Source organism: Mercenaria mercenaria, chromosome 3 (genome assembly GCF_021730395.1).
Source record: "Mercenaria mercenaria strain notata chromosome 3, MADL_Memer_1, whole genome shotgun sequence".
In the NCBI taxonomy this organism is placed as follows: domain Eukaryota; kingdom Metazoa; phylum Mollusca; class Bivalvia; order Venerida; family Veneridae; genus Mercenaria; species Mercenaria mercenaria.
Window position 1 is genome coordinate 78860043 of NC_069363.1, and position 22836 is coordinate 78882878.

General features: G+C 34.3%; 1 protein-coding gene across 3 annotated transcripts in view; it reads right to left on the minus strand.

The window, feature by feature from the left end:
• The window catches only part of LOC123524233 (ATP-binding cassette sub-family C member 4-like), a 108630-nt gene that overhangs the window by 27869 nt on the left and 57925 nt on the right, over positions 1-22836 (minus strand). For all 3 annotated transcript variants that reach the window (XM_053539009.1, XM_045302285.2, XM_053539008.1), the window contains exons 4-15: positions 21254-21374; positions 19544-19759; positions 18468-18557; positions 13191-13354; positions 6405-6530; positions 5721-5970; positions 5389-5502; positions 5003-5092; positions 3875-4066; positions 2438-2619; positions 1797-1893; positions 1042-1154 (exon numbers count right to left, since the gene is read on the minus strand). In XM_053539009.1, the coding sequence (XP_053394984.1) occupies positions 1042-1154; positions 1797-1893; positions 2438-2619; positions 3875-4066; positions 5003-5092; positions 5389-5502; positions 5721-5970; positions 6405-6530; positions 13191-13354; positions 18468-18557; positions 19544-19759; positions 21254-21374 (1755 nt within the window). The remainder of the gene's footprint in view (positions 1-1041; positions 1155-1796; positions 1894-2437; positions 2620-3874; positions 4067-5002; positions 5093-5388; positions 5503-5720; positions 5971-6404; positions 6531-13190; positions 13355-18467; positions 18558-19543; positions 19760-21253; positions 21375-22836) is intronic.

Consider the following 22836-nt stretch of genomic DNA (forward strand, 5'->3'; position numbering starts at 1 on the left):
GGGGCATAACCAATTCGGAGTGATCAAAAACTTAAAATTAAGTTTCTGCTATATATGTCAGCGGATGTCTCTAAATTGTTTTTTTTTTGTACCTGTGACATGTGCAAATGTACAGTTATGCTCAGTCTGGTGCTTAAGGACATGGACGATAGCATGCAATTCCACAACCGTCTGTGGACAGGCTTAATCAAACCGAGCCTCGAACATTTTCATTTTTGTCATTGGATTCTGCTTGCCTAATTTATATGTAATTATTAGTCTAAGAATTATATGGTAAACCAGATTAGAATAATATATAATGTACAGAAGTCCCCTATCAAGATCAATCCAGTAGATCTAGCGTGTATTCTATTTACAATATATGAAAATTCACTATGAAGAACAGCTTTTCTGTCTGTACATAAAAATCAGAAAAAGGTCGTACACAAGAGACGATTATTATATCATTTATCATGTTTTGTGTCCTTAGCTTATTGATCTTATCCAAAATTATTTCTGTCTTCATGTAACTGTGCCTTGACCTGAAAACTGCCAAAACTCTTCCAGAGGTAAGGAAATATTAATTTACACATCATTCTCAAACTAAATATCGTTGAAGAGAAATTCTAACATGACCCGACGTATTTCTCTGTTAAATAAAAAAGACTGAAAGTGTGTGATATTATGCAACACATAAGTATTTATACGTCACAATTATTACGCCATAGCGTCTAAAATCAAAGCGGGGCGCTGGAAAAGAAAACTGTTGTACAACACAAAACAGGCACAAATTTGGTGAATATCTTCAAAGATGTAGATAAAAATCCCTAATTTCGTGTTATAATCAAAATAACATTATCTAAAACAGTGATTTGCTCTTGAATAAAATCATCGTTTGTCGTTCAGATGCGTTATATTATATCACTCGGGCTGTGCCCTCGTGAAATACTTCTTTCGCAACTGAACCAAAACAATTGTTATATTCAACGCCAAATCACTGTCCGTGATGTATTATTTCAGAATCTTAATTTTCAGAAATGATCTTGTTTTCAAAATACTTACGTATCTTGTCGCGCATGTGTCTCACAATGGCTTTCTGACTGTTCATTACTTTTGTTGTATTGCTTTATTACAGGTGATAACTCCTGATATGTCCCTTTACCAACCATTTTCCCCTGCAAATTAATTCAATATGAGATATTTCCTAAATATAATTTGTTGGCACATATATATTCTATATTCAGTTTGAAAATCATTCATCTACATCTTAAATCCTTTAACAAAGCTTTAGTTTTTCATGACATTTTGTCGAATGGATTAGGGAGTTTACAAGTTATTGAAACCAAAATATTAAAAAGAAAATACACACGTTTTAAGACAGAATGCTGTTTCACTGTTTAAATTTACCGCTATGTTAGGAATAACAGCACGTGACACAATACAAACGTACATACAGATTATATGTTATTCACGTAAGATGTTATTATATTTCATCGAGTGAGCTTCGAAAATAGTATTTTCACTCGTGGCGAATCCATAATACTTTTTCTTCTGTTTCTAGTCATGAAAAGCGGATAGCGAGGCGGAAGCTAAATCATTTATAGTTCAGTAACTCATACGAAACCAGAGTGTGAAGCACAGGAATTCGGGCGACTGGAGCCACGGCGGACATACCTAATACTATACATGACGTAGCATATAAGACAGTGCGACCAAAAAAAAAGCACATTAACAACTAAGACACACTGGAGGATTTATACTATGTGGGGAGCAAATGTGTTAAAGCATCTACCATCATTAGGAAAATTATCTCTTACCTCATTTAGATCAATTATTTCATCAGAAAATCTCAGGAACTGCAACTGATGAGTGACCAGAACTATTGCTTTTCCCTTTAAAATGCCTTGTATAACACTAAAACAAAAACTTATATAATTCGAATGCTACTAATGCTTATAATGAACACAAAAAATCTTAAGAGGGCGTGACAGAGTAAATAAAACAAATCATTAATCCCCGCTCCAATGAAAAAAATCATAATTGCTCATGTAGTAAATGATATTTAATAAAATGAGAAACAACATAATCGAATTAAATTCTTCTTCAAACTTAAGAAGTCTTGACAGAAAATATGAATAAAACTATATATTTTATATACAATGGAGGTGACAAACCACAATTCCCTGTTTGTCTTTTCGTGTATATTCTGTTTTTTAGGTTTCTTTTTACTATTCATTTCATACAAACATGATAATTTTGAATACAAATTAAAGGTATCATATATCTTGTAAGTAACGTGATGCAATACTTTATCATATGAACTACTATAACTATATCATGAATTGTAGTATTACTGCAGACTACACTAAGATGACCTTCTTCAAATTAAATATTAAAACATTCAATTACAATTATTAAATTATCGTAATACTTTATACATTTTTAAAGTAAGAAATACTTTTCAAAAATGTGTTGTCCAACTATAGAATCCACAGCACTAAGCGGGTCATCAAGCAAGTAGATATCGGCATCTGTGTATAGTGCACGTGCAAGGCTAACACGAGATTTCTGACCGCCACTTAATATCACACCGCGGTCACCAATCAAAGTTTCATCTCCGTTGGGCATGACGGATATATCCTTAAATTATGGAGAATAGTCTAACTTTAGATTTTTACTAGAATGGTATATTCAATATCTGTTGAGATTCGACCAGAAATAACAGTGACTTTCAAATACCTATTTTACGCCTATCAACCCAAGCAAAATGATTCTGATATGGTAGTGGCAAAGGTCCTGCTACCCGCTACAAGGATCACGCTTACATCGATTTTACAGCGCTTCGAACTAAGCTCAACCTGAATTATGCAAGTTTCAAGATAACCTGTGGACATTGAGATTGCCTGCATAGTTAGTTTCAACGGGAAAATGTGGAAGACATTATTACCTTTTTCCACGTTTAAACGTATTTATTCGTCATCTATCCAAAATGTGCGGAAAATCAGTATCAACTGATTAGTATATTTGATCGTTTGTTTCGAAGTCGATTCTGTGATATATTTTACAAAAGGCGTTCAAATAATCACGTTTGCATCGCATCGCGCTCAGTCTTATTCTATTTACATGCTTTATATTTCACTTTTTAAAACAATTCAATTTCCAGTTTAGACTTTAGAAAAGAAAAAAGTATTGAACATTGAGTCAGAAGGCTGCAAAAATGTTTTGAATGACCTCATCATGTCCGAGACTCATCAAACTCTTTTGTTTTGCCCCAGCAGATAAATCGGCAACGTTAACATTGCCAATTCAATATTGCAGTCATCTTGTAAAATAACTAAGCTATGTATAGAAGTTTAGTGTAAAAGACAAAATGTTTATTAATAATAGACTCATTGAATGTTATAAACATGTTAATGTCATCTTTTCAGAGATAGGTTGAAAACAAAATATATTTCGTTTACAGAGATTTTTGTTAAAGAAAAATAAGTGATACTGAGAAATTACAAAAAGAAGTGAATACCATTATTGAATTCTTGTTGAAAATCTAGTATGTTAGAAATTGATCTAGAAATATAGATCGCAAGCGAAAAAATTAGCAGCGTCGGATTTGTTTGCGTTTGTTCTAGACAGATAATGTTATAATGTTTTGAACAACTTTCACTCTAGCACCCTGTTGATTCAAAATTCGTGCAAGACGCTCTACTTCTTTTGAAACAGTATTTTTATACTGAACAGGGGTTCTTCCATAATTTGAACTGGCACTTTTGTTTTTTCAAATGTTAACTTTCACAAAATATAACTCTGAACAGCATTTGGATGAAATCTACCCACAGAAAACATGTAGGAAATATAGGATCATTTAAAATTGCAGATGATAGAAATATTGGAATCTTACCCTATCTAAAGCACAAGCTTTCAGTATTCTGTTGTATTTCGGCCTATCAAATTCGTTTCCAAAAGTAATATTTTGCTGTACAGTTCCTGAGAATACCCATGGCTCTTGGCTAGCATACGCCACACGACCGGAAACATTTATTTCTCCATCAACCTCTGGGAGCTCTTTTAATATTGTCAGCAATATCGAAGACTAAAATTTATAACATCAAGGTAACGTTGACTGACGATTAAATGTTTTGACTTCAGACTGGACCCATGTGTAAGTTTTTAAAGCATCCGGAATGACTGTAAAAAACACCGTTATTTTAAAAAAAACTCAAATAAATTCGCGCCATTTAATTCGATAGAGTACATGGTTGTCGCAACATGGAAAATTTCGTCACCACTTAAAAGTATTAGTTTCATTTGTTCAAAAACAGCGGATAATAAAAGACAACAACAAGGTACATTGTCCAACTATACAAAAGACCTAACAAAATGATTGTTTCTGGTAACATGATAAGGGAAGGTAGGTCGGTATTTTTTTTTTTTTTTTATTTTTTTGGATTATTTTTTTCATTTAGTGGGACTTTTCGTAAATTGTTTTTGTGTCAAAAATTAATACAAATAATAGGGTTATGCTTTCATAGCACCAGCGAGTCTATTTCAAACATCAGTTTTGCAACTGTTTGTTAAAACATTGAAAACGAAATCTCCAAGGCCATAAAAACATTAAGGGTCGGGTCAAAAATTTAGGGTAGGCCGGGATACCGGAAACAAACATTTTTTAGGCCTAACTACTAAGTGTCGATTTTGTAAATATTAGTAGTAAATTATATTTACAAGTTTTTGTTCTCTGCATTCAAAATTGTGTTTTATATGTTCCATTTATCATTTCACCAACATTTCACAGATTTTACTGTGAAAAAGTTTTGTTTCAAAAACTGTGCATTATTTTTTCTTTTTATTGTCATCATGTCGTTCGACAAAGCTAAAAATGTTTTAAAGGTAAATGTTTTTTTCTGAAACAAGTTGTTTTAAACATAAAGTACGAAATTACGTCAAACTTCATAGAAACAAAAAAAACCAGAGACATTAGTTTCGCGTATATATGGTATAAACCGATCGTTGTAAGTTCAAGTCATACCTTTCCAGCACCGACTGGACCAATGATAGTCAACATTTTCCCAGTTTTTACCCTGGCCGACACGTCCTTTAAAGTCAACCGATCACAATCCTGTACAAAAGCAAACGAAACAGATCACTGTTTAATATAGCAAGAGTCAACTTGACAAAACATTGCATTCTATCATGAGAACATATTTGAAAACCATTTCATCAAAACCACAATTTCAACATCATCATATACAGCAGCAAATGATTACTTCGAACAACTGTGTTAAAATATTGTTTTGTATCACTGGTAGTAAATAAAATCAAAAAGAAGATCCTTTGGAAGCATATAATGAAACCAAGCAAAACAATAGTGAGTCGGTTTAGAAAATAACTTACTCGGTTTAGAAAATAACTTACTCGTTCCCATTTTGCACTTTTGATATTGAAATCAACATAACATTCTTCCTCTTGAGTGTTACGATCTGTCACTGATTCTGTTCCGCCAAATATTTCGTCAAGGAGTAGAAATTTCTGAAACGATATTACAGACCAATTTATAAAGATAGGTAAAAAAACATAAATAGTTCATACAGATGTTTGTTTTTATTAATAGCATAATAAAGTTATTGTAGAACATAGCAATTGTGTATTGGATACATCAGAAAATAGAAACAAGAGTATCAATAAATATCAATTATGTGTGTTTGCCGTTCATTTTAACCTCACATTTTAATAATTTCGTTACTTACCTGGATGCGACTTAGGCTGACTTTTGTTTGAATCGCCAACGTGTAAGCGCGCACCATTCTCCGCAAGACAGTGAGTCCAGCGTGATCATAAATGCGAATGGCCATAAAGACTGTAGAAGCACGGAGGTCTATCGAAGCCAACATCATCCATACTACCACAGGTAAGAGGAAAAGTAATTTTGAAACGAATGTCAAAGTGTCTTGTACAAGGTGTATATGTAATAGTTTTCTTTGCTCGTCCACTTCAAGCCTATTAAGAACAATTTCAAACATTCATCTAGAGCCGACAACATTTCACGTAATAAAAAGTGGCAATACGAATAGTTCCGGATTTAAATGACGCATAATTTATGTATTCCGTAAAATTGTGTATCAAAAATGTCTTTTTTATCTAATAGAAATTATTCTTTTTCATTATTATTACTTATAGTTCTAAGAAAAACCGTATTAATATGTATTTGTCTCATTGTACCATTTCTGGTAGTGAATTTTATCACACGTTCCAATTATTCTTTTAACAGATGTATAGATGTTTCATTGCAGCAATTCTATTTTCTCCAACAAAGCGTTAAATTTATGAATATAATTAATATTGTAATACATTTTAGTAACAATAATCGAGAATAGAAGACATACGGTAATGTTGTGCCTGTCTTGTCATGCTAAATGATCGTAAAAGTTTACCTTCTTTCCTTTCTTAGTAGATCTCCAAGCGGTTTCTCCCAACAGTACAATTTTATGACACGTATTGCTTTTATGAACTCATTTACCAAGTGGATACGTTTATCTCTATATTCGGAAGACGTTTTCCTAAACACACGGACAAAACATTAACATTATCGTAACAGAATTGGCTTTTATATAATTATTGAACATTTGTTCAGGCTTATCAGCAGCATATTGTTTTAGTTTTTACACGTTAAATGCTAGAAAACTGTTAATGCACGTTTATTTCTTGGGGTCTACCTTTATTTACATATTTCCATTTATAACATGAGATGAGACAAGTAGCAGCAAAAAGTAATTCGAAGGAAGGTCTAAGCTTTTTTGTAAAAAACAAACAGACATTTTTCTTACAGTATAAGTAAAACCTTGAGGATACGTTGGTGACTGACGAGGGAATCAATCCTTATGGATTCAACAGTTGTAATTGCTTGGAATACCACTTAAGTTATATCTATATGTTAACCGTCACTGTGGTGAAAACAAAAGACTTCAAATTCAGATATTAAGTTGAAAATGCATCTTGACAAACTTGGGAAGTAACAAAGTAGTAAATAGATATTTGCACAAGTTATAGTATTGCATGTTAATTTTCATTCTTTAGAAAATGGTTTTCTACTCAACAGGGTTCTTCGCAAACATATGTGTCAACAACTGGGTTGGTGAACAAGACTTCCGTTGTAAAAAGTATGGTGGAAATTGTAGTGTTCGTATCAAAAATGGAGAAAAGACAATAAGTGCGTGTCATAGGGAAGTAAAAACCTATAAGTGACGTATAAAGTTAGAGAATGTATACATATCGCTATGGGAGCAATCTGATTGGAAATATTTCCTTAACATTGACATTTCCTTATATGTACTGTTAATCCTTATACCACCCACCGTTTGAAACATTCGTGTCGAGGACGATAACACCGGCTCGGAAAAAAGAACCAAGCCTTTACCTCTTGGTAAGGACTAGCTTAAAAAGTACAAAAAATGATATTAGCGAACAAATTTCTAATTTCGGTGAAACCGAGGGCAACAGTATATTAAAGCGATTGGAGTGACTCCGAACTAGACACTAGTGGAAAAAATAAACACGGTCGATAAACTGACGAACAAAGATCTCAAAGAAATCGATAAACTTTTAGTTAATGAAATAAAGGCCGATGCCATACATGAGCTTAATAATTAATTCTAAGCGACTATTCAACGGAATTGAAATCTCCGTCATACAAGAAGAAAACAATGTCAAATTCTGCATTTCTGCAAATAGATAAAGTTGAGCAATATGACCGTGATATGTGTTTCAACATGTCTGGTGTACCTGAAGACACCGGCGATACTAAGGAAGGTTTTGGACCATCTTACTAAACTCAAACTTCGCAAAAGGCAGAAAATTAACATCACGGCTCGGGATATGAACAGATGCCACCGAAACAACAGAAAAGAAGTCGTAAATTTTACACATTCTAAGGCCCGCAAGAGCCTTTATGAAAACAAGAACTTTCTTGGAACAGGCCTCTTCGGACAGGAGTATCTGACAAGACGTAGGGAGCATATGAGGCTCGTCAACTTATTCGAGATAAAAAATTGACATATTGCATATGTGACAATCGACGGCAAGGACAAAATGAAGATCAATATAACCTATATAAACACAATAAAAAAGTCTCCAAGACGGCCACCTGCCAACAAGCATCTAAATTTCAATGATGAATGTTGACAGTTACACATATGATGTACTTCTTTATGACACTGGCTCTCGTGTTTACAATATCGAAAAACTAAGGTATATATCTAATACGTTAAATGTAAACAGTATCACAAATATACTTCAGTGTTACTTGTTTCTAACTTGTAAAGTATTGTCACTTACAAATGTACGTTTCAGACACCATGAAAAACACCCACACACAAATCTTAAAATTATTGTACATAGTGAAGACGAAAACTCTATGCTATTACACATGATTGAAAATTGCATTTATTATGTTAATTGCATAACGAGTAGAAGGGAAGAAACTCTGGCTTATTCGATATATCGTTGTTAAGAATTTATTCCCCTTATTCAGGCCAAAACTTCTTTTGTTATATAAGTCTACCCGGTGCATACGATCGCTTCATCCACTACGAACTTTTTAGCTATTTGTTCGACTATTTGATTTTTACGTCTTATATTATATCGAAAATTATTCATATTCTAAAACCGTATGACAAAATCTATAACAGTTAAACGATTGATGTAGAAAACGGACGAAGGTAAGTTGACTTTCAGTTACAAATATCATCGTATTAAAATCAAAATTTGCAGTTCACACTGTTGATTGCTTTTATGTAAGACTCAACAGACGACCATGTTATTTGTTTTCGTTGTTAATTCCACGCCGTGGCGGAGGGATTATAGGAATGGTCTGCGTCTGTCCTTCCGTCCGTCCGTCCGTCCGTCCTTCCGTCCGTAACAAAATCGTGTCCGGTCCATATCTCCTAAACCCCTTGAAGGATTTTCATGAAACTTGGGTCAAATGATCACCTCATCAAGACAATGTGCCGAACCCATGAGTCAGCCTTGTCGGTTCAAGGTCAAGGTCACAACTCAAGGTCAAATGTTTGAGCCTGCCATTTTGTGTCCGCTCTATATCTCCTAAACCCCTTTGAAGGAATTTTATAAAACTTGGGTCAAATGATCACCTCATCAAGATGATGTGCAGAACCCATGAGTCAGCCATGCCGGCTCAAGGTCAAGGTCACAACTCAAGGTCAAATGTTTGAGCCTTCCATTTTGTGTCCGCTCTATATCTCTTAAACCCCTTGAAGGAATTTTATAAAACTTGGGTCAAATGATCACCTCATCAAGACGATGTGCAGAACCATGAGTCAGTAATGTCGGCTCAAGGTCAAGGTCACAACTTAGGGCCAAAGGTTTGCACCTTCCATTTTGTGTCCGCTCTATATCTCCTAAACCCCTTGAAGGATTTTCATCAAACTTGGGTCAAACGATCACCTCATCAAGACGATGTGCAGAAATTATGAGTCAACTATGCCAGCTCAAGGTCACGGTCACAACTAAGGGTCGAAGGTTTGAGCCTTCCATTTGGTGTCCACTCTGTATCTCCTTAACCCCTTGAAGGATTTTCATCAAACTTGGGTCAAATGATCACCTCATCAAGAACTCATGAGTCAGCCATGTCAACTCAAGGTCAAGGTCACAACTGAAGGTCAAAGGTTTCAGCTCTGTATCTCCTAAACCCCTTGAAGGATTTTCATGAAACTTTGGTCAAATGATCATCTCATCAAGACGTTGTGCAGAATTCATGAGTCAGCCATGTCAGTTCAAGGTCAAGGTCACAGCTAAAAGCAAAGGTTTTACCCTTTCACTATCCATAGCAGTGGCGGGGGATTTAGCTGTCTTTCAGACTGCCTTGTTCTTATTGTTTTGCTTATTATATTACTATAAGGTAGCCTTGTGTGTCTTGATTAGTTTGTTCGTTTTCATTTTAGTGTGGACTAATTCTAATTTATTTTAGCTCGATTGTGATGAAAGCTTCAAGCTTAGACTATTTGTACCACTCTACGCTTCCTGAGAATAAAACAGTACCGGTGTCATATGAGAAACATGGTCTTGACGCAAGTGGGGCTTGAACCCACGAACTCCTGGTTGAGCTGTCAATACCTTAACCACTAGACCCCCTCTCCTCTGCCGTTTTTTTTTTGCTGTTTATATTATCGCATGATTTTCATTGTGATTCACGAGTTATAGCTGATAAACTTATAACATGAGTCATGATATAACATGATATTCACATCATCCTATAACAGCATTGAGTTTGTTCGATGTTTGGATGTTTATATTATCACACACACATATCGCTGCACATAATATTACATGATACCTTTTGGATACATAATTTACATCGCTTGTCATATTATCTCACATGATATTTTTGTGATTCATTGGTTACACCTCTGTTTATTTAATCACATCATATACTTGGGATTCGTGAGTTTTATTTATTATTATTAATATTATTATTATCATTATTATTATTATTATTATTATATACTAGTACTACATTTATATAGCACTTTTTTCATATAAAAATACGTTCAAAAGTTTTATCATCGTTCATATTATTACATTACATTTTGGTGATTTATTAGCTATACCGCCGTTCATATTATCACATGAATTTTTAATGTTTCATGAGTTATATCACTGTTCGTAAGGACGCAAGATAGTTTAGCGACTCTTGAGTCGTTTAATCGGTTTATATTACTGTACATGTTATCCTAAGATAGTTTTACGTTTCTCTGTGTCCGTGAAACATTTTTTTTCAACAATTATCTAATGTTTTAGTTAAGATAAAATTTTACTTGCTCTACTATCAAAATGAAAATAGCTGTTGTTTCCACGAAAAATCATATCATTATATATGATTTAAAATTCCCCACATAACAGCGTTATAGGTTAAATTTTATCACACATCACTTACTATTTGACTTTCAATTATTATAAGATAATGCTGCTAAATTGCTTATCTGTGCGCTCATGTGTCCTTTTCGCGTTTCTGTTCTGTCGTTGGACCCCCGGTCAAGTTACTTCTCCTAAAAGAATCGCGACTCACGCATTTCTATTAGTATCGTTGTGCTTTTTGTGCTTAATTATTCTAAATCGGTTATATGATAAGTGAGTGGGACTAGTCTGTAGCTTTTATACATTTAGGTCTAACTAGACTTAACAAAACGTTTCCTAGAAACCAGTTTTTGCAAATTGACGTAAACTTTATTTTTGCAAAACTGCTTTCATCCAGTGTGATGTATTCATATGTTTGTCGTTTGATATTAAACCTAATCAAGAACAAGACAAATCTAAGTCATCCTTTTCTAGCAAGTCTCTTCAGTAGGTGTGCTAAATTGTGGTGTAACAGTAATGTATCTAAATATTCGAAGCCTTCGCACCAAAATTGACATACTTGAAATAGAAGCACAGGCAAACCACATTCCTTTTTTTTTTGAAACTCGGTAAACACCAAAAATCGATAATCAAGATCTGAAACTCCATTTATCATGTCCTTTTAAAAAAGATAGAAAAAGCAGAACTTGAGGAGCCGTGGCAATATATCTTCGTGAAATATTCATGGTATTTCCCTCCTTTTTGGAAACTGATTAGGTCAAATATTTCTTTTTCGTATTCGCTTAGGTTGCATTTTTTAAAGAATGACATTTTTTGAAAAACAATCATCAGCGGCCAGCTCTGTACTTTTGGCGAAACAGAAATTGCTACTCATTACCTTTTATCCTGCCCAATATATGCACTAGAAAGGCAATCATTTGAAAGGACATGCCATGTCCCTTGACCACTACCAACTTATTTTATGGAAATGAACTTCTAACAGTTCACCAAAATACACATGTATTTATGAAAACGCAACAATTCAGTGCTGCCTCGAGGGACTTCTTTGCGTGACTGGCATGGTTGTGGCGCCGACCTTGAACACTTTACTGCACATTCTTTATTCTGATCCATCAGATGTTCGTCAAAATACCGGGACGAACCGCTGATTTATTTCTTTCCTTTATTTTGTGAGCATGCACACGCGTTTCTAATTAGGTGAGTGGTTACAGCAAATCATTATTCGCTATTATTCGGCACGTCGAATTTAAACTTCATACAACATCTAAGCAAAGTACTTGCTAACAATAAATAAAAACGATATTTCCTATTAATAAAGATTTATTCCTTAACATTTACTTTAAGAAATAAAAAAAAATATTCCTCGTAATTCGGTATAGAAATCGGAAAGGACTAGGTTACTATTTCCACGGCCGATTTTGATCGGTTCGCGAAGAGTTGTCGCGAAACGTTGCTGATTGGCTAAAACTTTTTACCTGCTAATCAAACTAAGAATATCGGCGAAATACGCCATATATTCAACTAATAAAACCATGATACACCTCTGGTATGCGAGACTGCACATTCTTGGGTGTCATGTACTTTCTTCGCAGAACTTTTGCCTTAAGATCTTATACAAACCAGCTTAAGAGAAGATTTAATATTTAGAAATAGTATGTGTTATTTTTGTTGTTCTCTAAAAAGCTAAAATTTAAATATATCAAACTTGTTATATATCGATTAAGCCATGCATTTTGCACAATACTCGTATATTTATTCTTAGAGAAATGAAATGAAATTTATATAAATTTCTACGAAAGCTTGTTTTCACATCCTTGGTAATACGAAATAAAACCTGTTTAACCCAAAAATTGGATCTGAAAGGCCACTTTAAAAAATTCATGTTTTGGGGAAATGTTTAGTTTTTAAACGTTTACACGTTCAACGACTCATGTACGACATAACAAAATGGTAACAATAGATGGTCGTGCAAAGGCGGTTAAGTTTCCATTAACTTAAAGGCCCAGTCATGCGATATATTGTAAGTTCCTTAACTATTCAGTGCGACACAAAGTATAAACAATAGGATCATGCCTTAAGAGATAATGAGCTAAACTGATTGAAATAAATGCAGTTATTGTTCATAGTGTAGGTTTATCAAATGCTTTTATTTCCCTTTTTCAACAAAAATATTAACATGGTATATGGCTTGTCGTCGTTTGGTTTTATCAACAGCATCTGTAACAAAAGAACCTCTATATCTAACATTCATAACATTCATAACAACTATCATCTTTTTAACATCAAAAACTATCGAACTAGAAAAAGAAGTTAGATGTAATAGTAAGTTTTTATATAACACAAAAACAAACCTGTACTTCGATATCAGCTTTCCAATCAAATGTAAAAGAGGAGCCATCAAAAATATCACCAGAAATCCAGCTATCGCCGGTGGACCTATTTGAAGCCATAATATTACCAAGACTGCAATGACCTCACATGGGCCGATCCACACAAAATGTAACATCGTCATCAGCTAAAAATTAGACATATATTTAAGGCTGATGCATGCATTTGATGTGCAATTCAGTCTTATTACTTTAAAGAATCATACAGGTCATACTGTCCGAATGTGTTTTGTTGAATGAAACTATACACGGGTATTGCATTCTCATGAAGTCAATCGACCTCTTAGGTAGAATGTTCCAGAACCAAAACGCTCGATTGGCCAAAATTGTCTACATACTTCACTTAGTTATATAAGATCAGCCAAATGTGTCTACATACTTCACTTAGTCATATAAGATTCTTTCACTGGTTGTAGGCGCAGATAGGAATATCCGGCCTCGAAGGTAACTGTTTAAGGTGGTAACGAGGTTCAGCCGTGTTATCGCGTAACAGTTACACGAGAGCCGGATATTCCCATCTGCACATACAGCCAGTGACAGAATCTTTTTCTTGCATACCATATTCAAGAAATAATTATAACAATAAAATCAAACGAATGGCTTTCTTTTTAGAACTAATTACTTACAGCAGCGTATTTAAACAAAGCGCGGAAAATCAACGTCCGTAAACAGGAAAGACGTCATGACGTTTCAAAGACAAATAACAATGTTTAGGTCAGGTGTTTTTATCACTTGCAGCGTAACGTTATGTATTTTTGATAAACTTACATTATTTGAATCAAGAAATGTACTATAAGGAACAAAGAGGAATTATCAAGGTACTGGATTGTTATTGTTTTATGAAATATACTTTAAATTACTACATAAATCTTCTATATATATATGTAGTTCGCAATCTTCGCAATACGTCATTTGCAGCACGAGAGTCATCTTACACCCCGGGTGTAAGATGGAGTTTTCCAGCACCGGTGAAATACCGGAAATCCCCGTCTGGTATGCTAGAATATGCTATTCTTGTATTTTACCGAACGTTGACTTTGGAAAGAATGCGTTATGACGCGACATTAAACCATTCGAAAATCTGGCCTGTAATTTTCCCAGCTGCGGGAGTGTGCAAAACTGGATCGAGAAAAACAATGTGAATGACATAGAGAACAAATCTGTAAATAAAAGACATGATTAGCAACTTTAGGGAATTACATTAGGTCATGAAATTTATATATTGTAGTCGTGTTCAAAGACCTTACGACTTCCGATCGTTTTCAACACTTCAACATATTTCATAAACAAATGAAAACTGCTAACGAATTCTTAAAAGTACGAGGCATCGTTTGATTTTGCTTATTCGTGAAAGGTGATTAATTTGCAACACCTGTAACTATTCTAGCACCAGTTTACGAAGATTTCTGTCATCAATTAATATTAAATGGACACAAGAAATAATGACAATAATTAGTCAGATATAATATTTTATGGCCACCATATTGGACTTAAACAATGCTGTTGTGACGGTGTACCAAATATATGAGAGTATACATGTGCTTTTCAATACCTTTGTACGTATCAGTTATTGCAAATATTTTTGAAAACCATTACAGCTACTTTAACAGAATTATGCAAGTATAAATATCATACATCGTACAAAATTCATGCAAAAATAGTATTAAATGATGAAAAATACAAAGTTTAAATAACAAGGTTTCGACATATGAAAACAAATCTTAGATTTATCTAATAAATTGTAAAAAAGTACTCAAAAACCTAATTTCTTCTTCTGTCTTTAAAAGACAGAGGTGTACATTTAGTTACAAACGGATCTACTTTGAGCAATGATCAAAGGTATTGTGGTTATATTAGATAAAACTTAAATAAAAAATACATGCACATTTCAGTTTAGCACTTGGATCTTTATCATCGTTGTTTTCATTGTTCTCAAACACACTGCTCCGTTTGATATTCAGTTACAAATACTTATGATACATGTGATCTGTGTTTTGAGAATGAGTGCCGTGTGATCTTGTTTGTGCCGTGTGGCGGCCGTAAAATGTCTCCCCGTACATTCAATCAGAGCTGTTATATTTCGATCTTCTCAGATCGTTCAGCACGACTTTTATGTCGTGCTATTGGTACTGTTTAGTTTCTGAACATGAGCATTTCGGCCTGGGTGGTTCCAATACTCCCGCTTTTATAGCTTTGGGTATTGTATAATCACCCTTGGATATGGCGCCTGCTTTTTAATTTTGTCTTTTGGCAGTTCCTGTGATATGCAGGCTCCATAACCTCAGATCCCCTTTCTAAATTCCAGTTTGTTTAGTTCTGCTCATTGTTTTCTCGTTTAGGGCAAACCCATTATTTTAACTGGGGACCATACGCCGCTTTTCATGGAATTACACACTAGTGTAGCATTGAAGGTTCCATGTGCACCGCCGTATGAACACATCTGCGGATGTCTCTAAATTGTTTTTGTACTTTTAACATGTGTAAATGTTGAGTTCTGCTCAACCCGGGGCTAGAGGGCGTGGACCGTAGCATGCATTTCCACTACCGTCCATGAACATGCTCAATCAAACCGAGCCTGCAACATTTTCGTTTTTGTTGTGTTGAGCGACCTGTGGAGTTTCCACTTATTCTATTTATTATCACAGCAGCGTTGTTTGTGCCGTGTGGCGGCCGTAAAAAGTCTCCCCATACATTCAATCAGAGCTGTTATATTTTGATCTTCTCAGATCGCTCAGCACGACTTTTATGTCGTGTTATTGGTACTGTTTAGTTTCTGAACATAAGCATTTCGGCCTGGGTGGTTCCAATACTCCCGCTTTTATAGCTTTGGGTATTGTATAATCACCCCTTGGATATGGCGCCTGCTTTTTAATTTTGTCTTTTGGCAGTTCCTGATATATGCAGGCTCCATAACCTCAGATCCCCTTTCTAAATTCCAGTTTGTTTAGTTCTGCTCATTGTTTTCTCGTTTAGGGCAAACCCATTATTTTAACTGGGGGCCATATGCCGCTTTTCATGGAATTACACACTAGTGTAGCATTGAAGGTTCCATGTGCACCGCCGTATGAACATATCTGTGGATGTCTCTAAATTGTTTTTATACTTTTAACATGTGTAAATGTTGAGTTCTGCTCAACCCGGGGCTAGAGGGCGTGGACGGTAGAATGCATTTCCACTACCGTCCATGAACAGGCTCAATCAAACCGAGCCTGCAACATTTTCGTTTTTGTTGTGTTGAGCGACCTGTGGAGTTTCCACTTTTTCTATTTGTTTCAAAATTTACAGATACTTAATATGCATTATCGATATATTTCATGTTTTACGTTTTGGAATCAGTTGCTTCGACAGATACTTATAGGTTACTAGATTTCTATCGAGAAATGTGCAGGAGCTCTGCAGCTGAAATATTGCGCGACTTTAGGATATATATTTCTCAATGCAAATCTAAAAATCTTTTTATTACATACGCATCTACACTTAAAATTATTATATAATATGGTTCAAATTTGTTATTAAGTCTGAGGGAAATTGAAAACATCGTCGTTAAAAATCTTTTAAACGCGACGGTATACATGAAACTGACGTCACCAATGGCGTCACACATCCGATATGAAATTTATAAGTCAATATGGAAATATATTGACGTTTCAGGTTCCAGTGAGACTTAACGGATGTTTTAAATGAGTATGTAATAAATGTACTTATGATGCATTATCGATATATTTTCAAGTAGTGGGGGTATCTAAGATCATCTGAAGACATCTCTAATATTAGCCTGTTTTGCAGACTTAAAGGAAACATCCTTTATAGAAATATCTTATTGCACTACGGTGCCTTTCTTCACATCTTATTAAACTGAACTCGGCACTGATGCATCGTAGCCTTCTATAAAAGCCATATAAGTTCAGCTATGTTATGTGAAATGCAAGCTTGAAAAGACAATTCCGTTAGGACGGTGTAGAAATAGTTTGAGGAATGTCTGCTATATTTACATTTTATGTACTTTTGAAAGCAATGACGGGACAGTAAAGATGTATGATCTGTTTTGAATTTTTTACTAGAGTGATGTTTTTAATTGTATACGTCTTTTTAGCCCGTAATAAATGTTAAACTTTCTTTGATTCCGACGCAGACATTAAAAAATTATTCTCATCTAGATGACTAGGAGATATACTAAGGAAATATCAGAAAGGGGGGCAATTCAAAAATATGATCATATAGAGTTATGGTTATAAGTTACTGCACTTCCTCTCGAAGACTTAAATAAATGTGTTAAGTATTAAGTCAATTAAGAAATAATAAGTTCCCAAACTTGGTTAATCGTAGAATAACCCGTGTTTTGAATTCTTATGCGTAAGAATATATCACGAAGGCCGTAGGCCTCAGTAATATATTGTTTCGCATAAGAACGAAAAACTCGGGTTATTCTACGATAAATCACACTTGGGAACTTATTATTTCGATTCTAACACGGCATACTAGTATCAACAGTGTTAGAAAAATTTGTAACTACTTTTTAAGACCGTGCTACGCACCAGGATCGGATAACGTCATTGCACGCGAGTGGTATATTGCAGAATAACCCGAGAAAGATTTTGCTCTACATGTATGTAGGTTATTTGCTGGTCGTGTTAGAATCCTTTATATAGTTTTCAAGTTATTCTCCGGACAATCTATACATGAGGGAGATAATAAAAACAGGGTGATCTAAAGTTATTGTTTATATGTACTGCACTCACCCTCATTGTGTTCTATAAGAATTTAAAGTTTGAAAACAGTACCTCTTATAGTTAAGGAGAGATGCTCTGAACAAACATTTTAACACAAAGGGAGGTAATAAAAATGAGACCAGCTAAAGGTATGGTTCTTAGTTACTACGCTTCATCTCAATGACCTCTATAAATGTGTGAAGTATTGAGTCAATGATTTTAATACGGAAAAATTTTCATATATAAAGGGAGATAATTCAAAAACTAGGTAAGCTAGATTTATTGTTCTTTGAACATGCACTTCTTCTCACTGATTTCTATGAATATGTAATGTATTAAGTTAGCCCCTCATACAGATTTCAAGTTATGCTCTGGACAAGTTTTTTCACATAAGGGGAGATAATCAAAATTTTAAACCTGGAAAATCAACAAACCTGATATTTAAAACATACAGACGATAACTAAAGTTGTTTAGTTTGTTCCAATATGCTGATTCCAAAGTTAATCGGTTTAACTGATATAATGACAATACCTGACTGAAATTTCTAACGTCATTTGCAAGAAAATTGACTATCTTTCCTGTTGTTGTCTGTCTGCGACCTTCGCTGCTTAACCTCTGAGACTGTAAGGCAAGACAATTATATATATATAGGGTTGTAAACTTGTATCAAAACAACAAAGGGAAATAAGCCGACAGGACAAAACAGCAAACTGTTACACGAAAGTGAGAGGGAATGAAGTCTAAGTGCATATATAATGAAGCCGATATACTTTTTTTCGCTTTCACCTATCTAACAGGTTGAATCTTTAAGTTATTGCGATAATGAAGTTTACAACATGGAATTAAACGTGGTTAATCAGATTTTGATCAGGAAATAGATTCGATCGAAAGTTTATTTGTGTTCACTGAATGTTTAAGACCCGCTCCATTTTCACTGGAAGTATTTTTAAATTTTGAGTTCTCTTCTTGGTTCCCCAACAAAGATAGAGTTCTTTTAGTATATGTATAAGTTAAGTAATTATACTTTTCCGAAGGAATGATATAAATATAATAAGTATTGAATTATATTTGTCAAAGATTAACATTTACAAATTAATATTTAGTCGAAATTCATTAGAAATTCCAGTTTGTAAACTTGATATTACCTCCCTTTACCTATATTGGTTGCGCAACTAGGATTGATTGGAAATCTATGAATAAGGAAGCTACACACTATTTTAAAACTAGCCTTTTGGTTCAAATTATTGAAAAATCTCAATACATTTCAAAAGCAAATGTAAAACTATAGATTATTTTGAAACCAAATGACATATTAGTATACTTTTGAATGCTTTCATATCAAAGGGGAGTAATTACAAAATACTTTCATTAGAAATAATAAAATATACATTTCTAATAGGGATCTAACTCTATGTAAAGGTTTTTTTGTTCATTAAATCTATATCTAACAGAATACACTAAAAATGGAAAATGTAATTGAATGTTGCTTAAATGAATTTGACCACTTTTAAAAGTGATTTTATTGTATATTCTCGCTATTTAACAAAACAGTTTTGCAACAAAATTTATGATATGCATCAAATTTTCCGTGCTCATCATTATATAACCTTTTTGTAAATAAGAGAAGAGCATGCTACTTTCATCCTAATTCCTATCATCTGAACGCCAAGGTAATAGGGATGATGTGTAAAAGCCAGAATGATAGCACAAAACCCAACACCTCCAGCATACATATAACTGTCTGCGTTGGACACAGGCGAGTCTGCAGTAAAATATCGTATCAGTCCACTGAGCAGTATTGGTTGAATAATTATCGTGGCTTCCTGAAAGAAAAAAAAGAAGCCACTAATTTTTTGCTTTTTTGTGGCACTGTTTTAGTTATCACTTACCTTTCATATGTCTATGTTAAAATCTAATGAGACAGTGTAACCCTCAATATTTCCGTTATATTAATAAATGAATAAAGGGAAACCTTTGATCGCTTCATATGCTGTGTTTTCTTATTATCTATTATTACATGGCCCAGTTACGGCCATTTCTAGCCGAGACAATATTATACACTTCTAAAACGGCCTACAGATTCTAAATGGTTATAAGCAAGTCCACACGAGGGAGTAGCCCGAGTGCCGATATGGGTTTAGTCATGCTAATAACCACATAAGGAACGCCACTGCCGTTTAATGAGTTGTTTATTCCCTAAACCCTAAGCACAATTACTATTACCATGTTTGAATCTGTTAATCTTATAAAATGTCTACTTTTACGATTTTTTCTTCGCGACGACACAGGGTGTTTTGTTACTATTCATAGAAAGGTATATAATAATTGGTCTGCATGCAAAATATCTGACAGGTCTGTAATGACCCGAATTATTTTTGTATTGCACGGTCTGGTACATTTTGTTCTCATGAAGTGTTATTCCTACGGCACCGCCACATATGCCCGTAAGAATATAAATTGCGACTGACATAGGTATAATTTAGAACATTTTAAGGTGATTATGTAATAAAATTGTCGATAAATATATGCTTTTACAATGGCCATGTTATAGATCCTCGATCAGTCGGAGCAGCCTCGGGCATAAATGATGTACCTTGTATCTATTACACAATCATTTTGAAAAATTATTTCTTTCAACATTATTATAATGGGGAAAAGGGATGTAGCATTATTAGAACTCTTTTGAAAGCAAGTACATTTTACAGGGGCTTATGCCAGTACATCATAAGATATGTCTGTTCTTGTTTGTGTATAAAATGCGTTATACAATTCTTTATCAGTTTTATTAACGGCGAACACTAAATTTAGCAGTCGGAACGTAAAATGAATAAAAACTTCAGCATGATTAAACTTACAGAGCTGTTCTAAAATCTATATGAAGATCTTCGGGAAACATAATAATAGTCTGCAATAGTTTGTTGATGAGAGGTAAAGAGATGAGTAACTACACTCCTGATACCCCTAGCACCTTTACTTTTAATGAAATAGTTGTTTATGAATAGAAGGCACCCATCTTGTTGCGAACAATCATAAAATCATCATCCCAATTCAGTTTTATTATAACAGAAGTCCGCTTAATTCAGTGCTAAGAGCTTGAAGGTAGTTGCACATTTCATAGCCTCGCATGAACAGGCTCAATCAAACCAAGGCTGCTATTATTTTGCTTGGTAGCGTTTCATGCTTCCAAATGATCTTCTAACAGGCTTTATTACATGTTTTTATCAGCTGCAAACTCCCTTAGTTAGCTAGTCAGAAGATACACAAAAACAACAGACGTACAAAACATGTCAAGAGGACGAATATAAAACAAGTGTTACCTCAAAAAGGAGCAGAATTCCATACAGGATGTAAGAGAATCCAAATGTCCTAAACAATGACTTGAATAGGCAAGGGTTCTTTCCGGAATCTTGGTATCTTCGTGTTTCCTTCTGCCATTCTCTGTAAATATAAAATGATTTTCTACGACTGATTTGAAATAACACATACAAATAAGTAGAAAACATTCGCACTTTTAGAATAGTTGTTATGGCACGGAAGCATATTATATTACGCAATCAATACAGTATGAATCTACACAAATAATTAAAGGTAGTTAGACAAGGTTGGTTAACATTATGTCTTAACCAATTTGTTGCTTAATTTCTTGACACAATATGACAAAAAACAAATTAAAAGGCGAAATTATTCAACGTAAACAATACAACATAGGTTGGAAAAATAAAACCCGTTTGAGCAACTCAGGGAAATTATGTTCTATCTTAGTTTTATCACATGTAGTGTAACGTTATGTATATCGCTCTTTTCAGAATCGAAAAGCTTTCTTTAAGAAACAAAGTAAAATTATCAAGTTATTGATTTTTACCTTCCCGAAGCAGATAGTGTTCATGGTGTGTGTTTTTAAGATCATTGGATGTTCATCATACGTCCGTCCGTCGTCGTCAATTGTTTACAACGACATCTCCTAAATACAGATTAATTTCAACCAAACTTCATGGGACTTTTTCTTGATTATCCTCTATCAAAGTTGTACAAAGAATTCCATTCCATGCATAATTCTGGTCGGTTTAGAACCGAACTAATTCTCAGAAATCTTTTTCTCATAACACGGCACAGTTCAGAGCTAAGATAGTTGGTATGTAGCATTAGGTAGTAGCCCTGTACCAAATTTGAATTATGCCACTTTGGTCAAAATTGACCCGCCCGTTGGTTCACTTGTTTAACATCGTCTAAAAACATATCAGGTACACTCTGAAGATTTTATATTCTAAAACGTCAAGGCCTCAATCTTAGATACTTCTATTTTGCATACAGCACTGTATAGTAGTCTTCTACCAAGTTATTAGAATTATGCCCCAATGATCAAGATTGGCCCCGTTCTGGCGTCCACTTGTTTAATTAAAAATAACCTTATATGGTAAAAACTTAAACAATCTTCTTGTCTAATTCTGTAATAGCCTGAGCTTAGATATTTGAAATATGGCTGCGTTTTGGGTACTCTGTGCTTCCGGGAAATCTACCCTTACGTTTTGTCTTTTGTGCAGTGGTCCTTTACCAAGTTTGTTCCAATCATGCCCCTGGCGACAAAACTGGTCCAGCCCTGTAGTTCAGTTGTTTTGCATTACCTAATATAAAGAAACCTTTAAAAGTCCGCAAGGCTCAGGCTTGTACATTTGGCATGTGGTATTGCGTACTAGTCCTCTACCAAGTTTGTTTAAAGCATGTCTGTTGGATTAAGAATCATTTCGGCCTGGGATTATATTGTTTTACATAGCTGATATAAGAAAATCTTTAAGGATTTTCTTGTCTAAAACCTTAAGCTTGCATGTAGATTCGTCGAGTCTGTTAAAATCATGCCTTCAGGATTAAAATTGGCCATTTGTTTTATATAGATTAATATAAG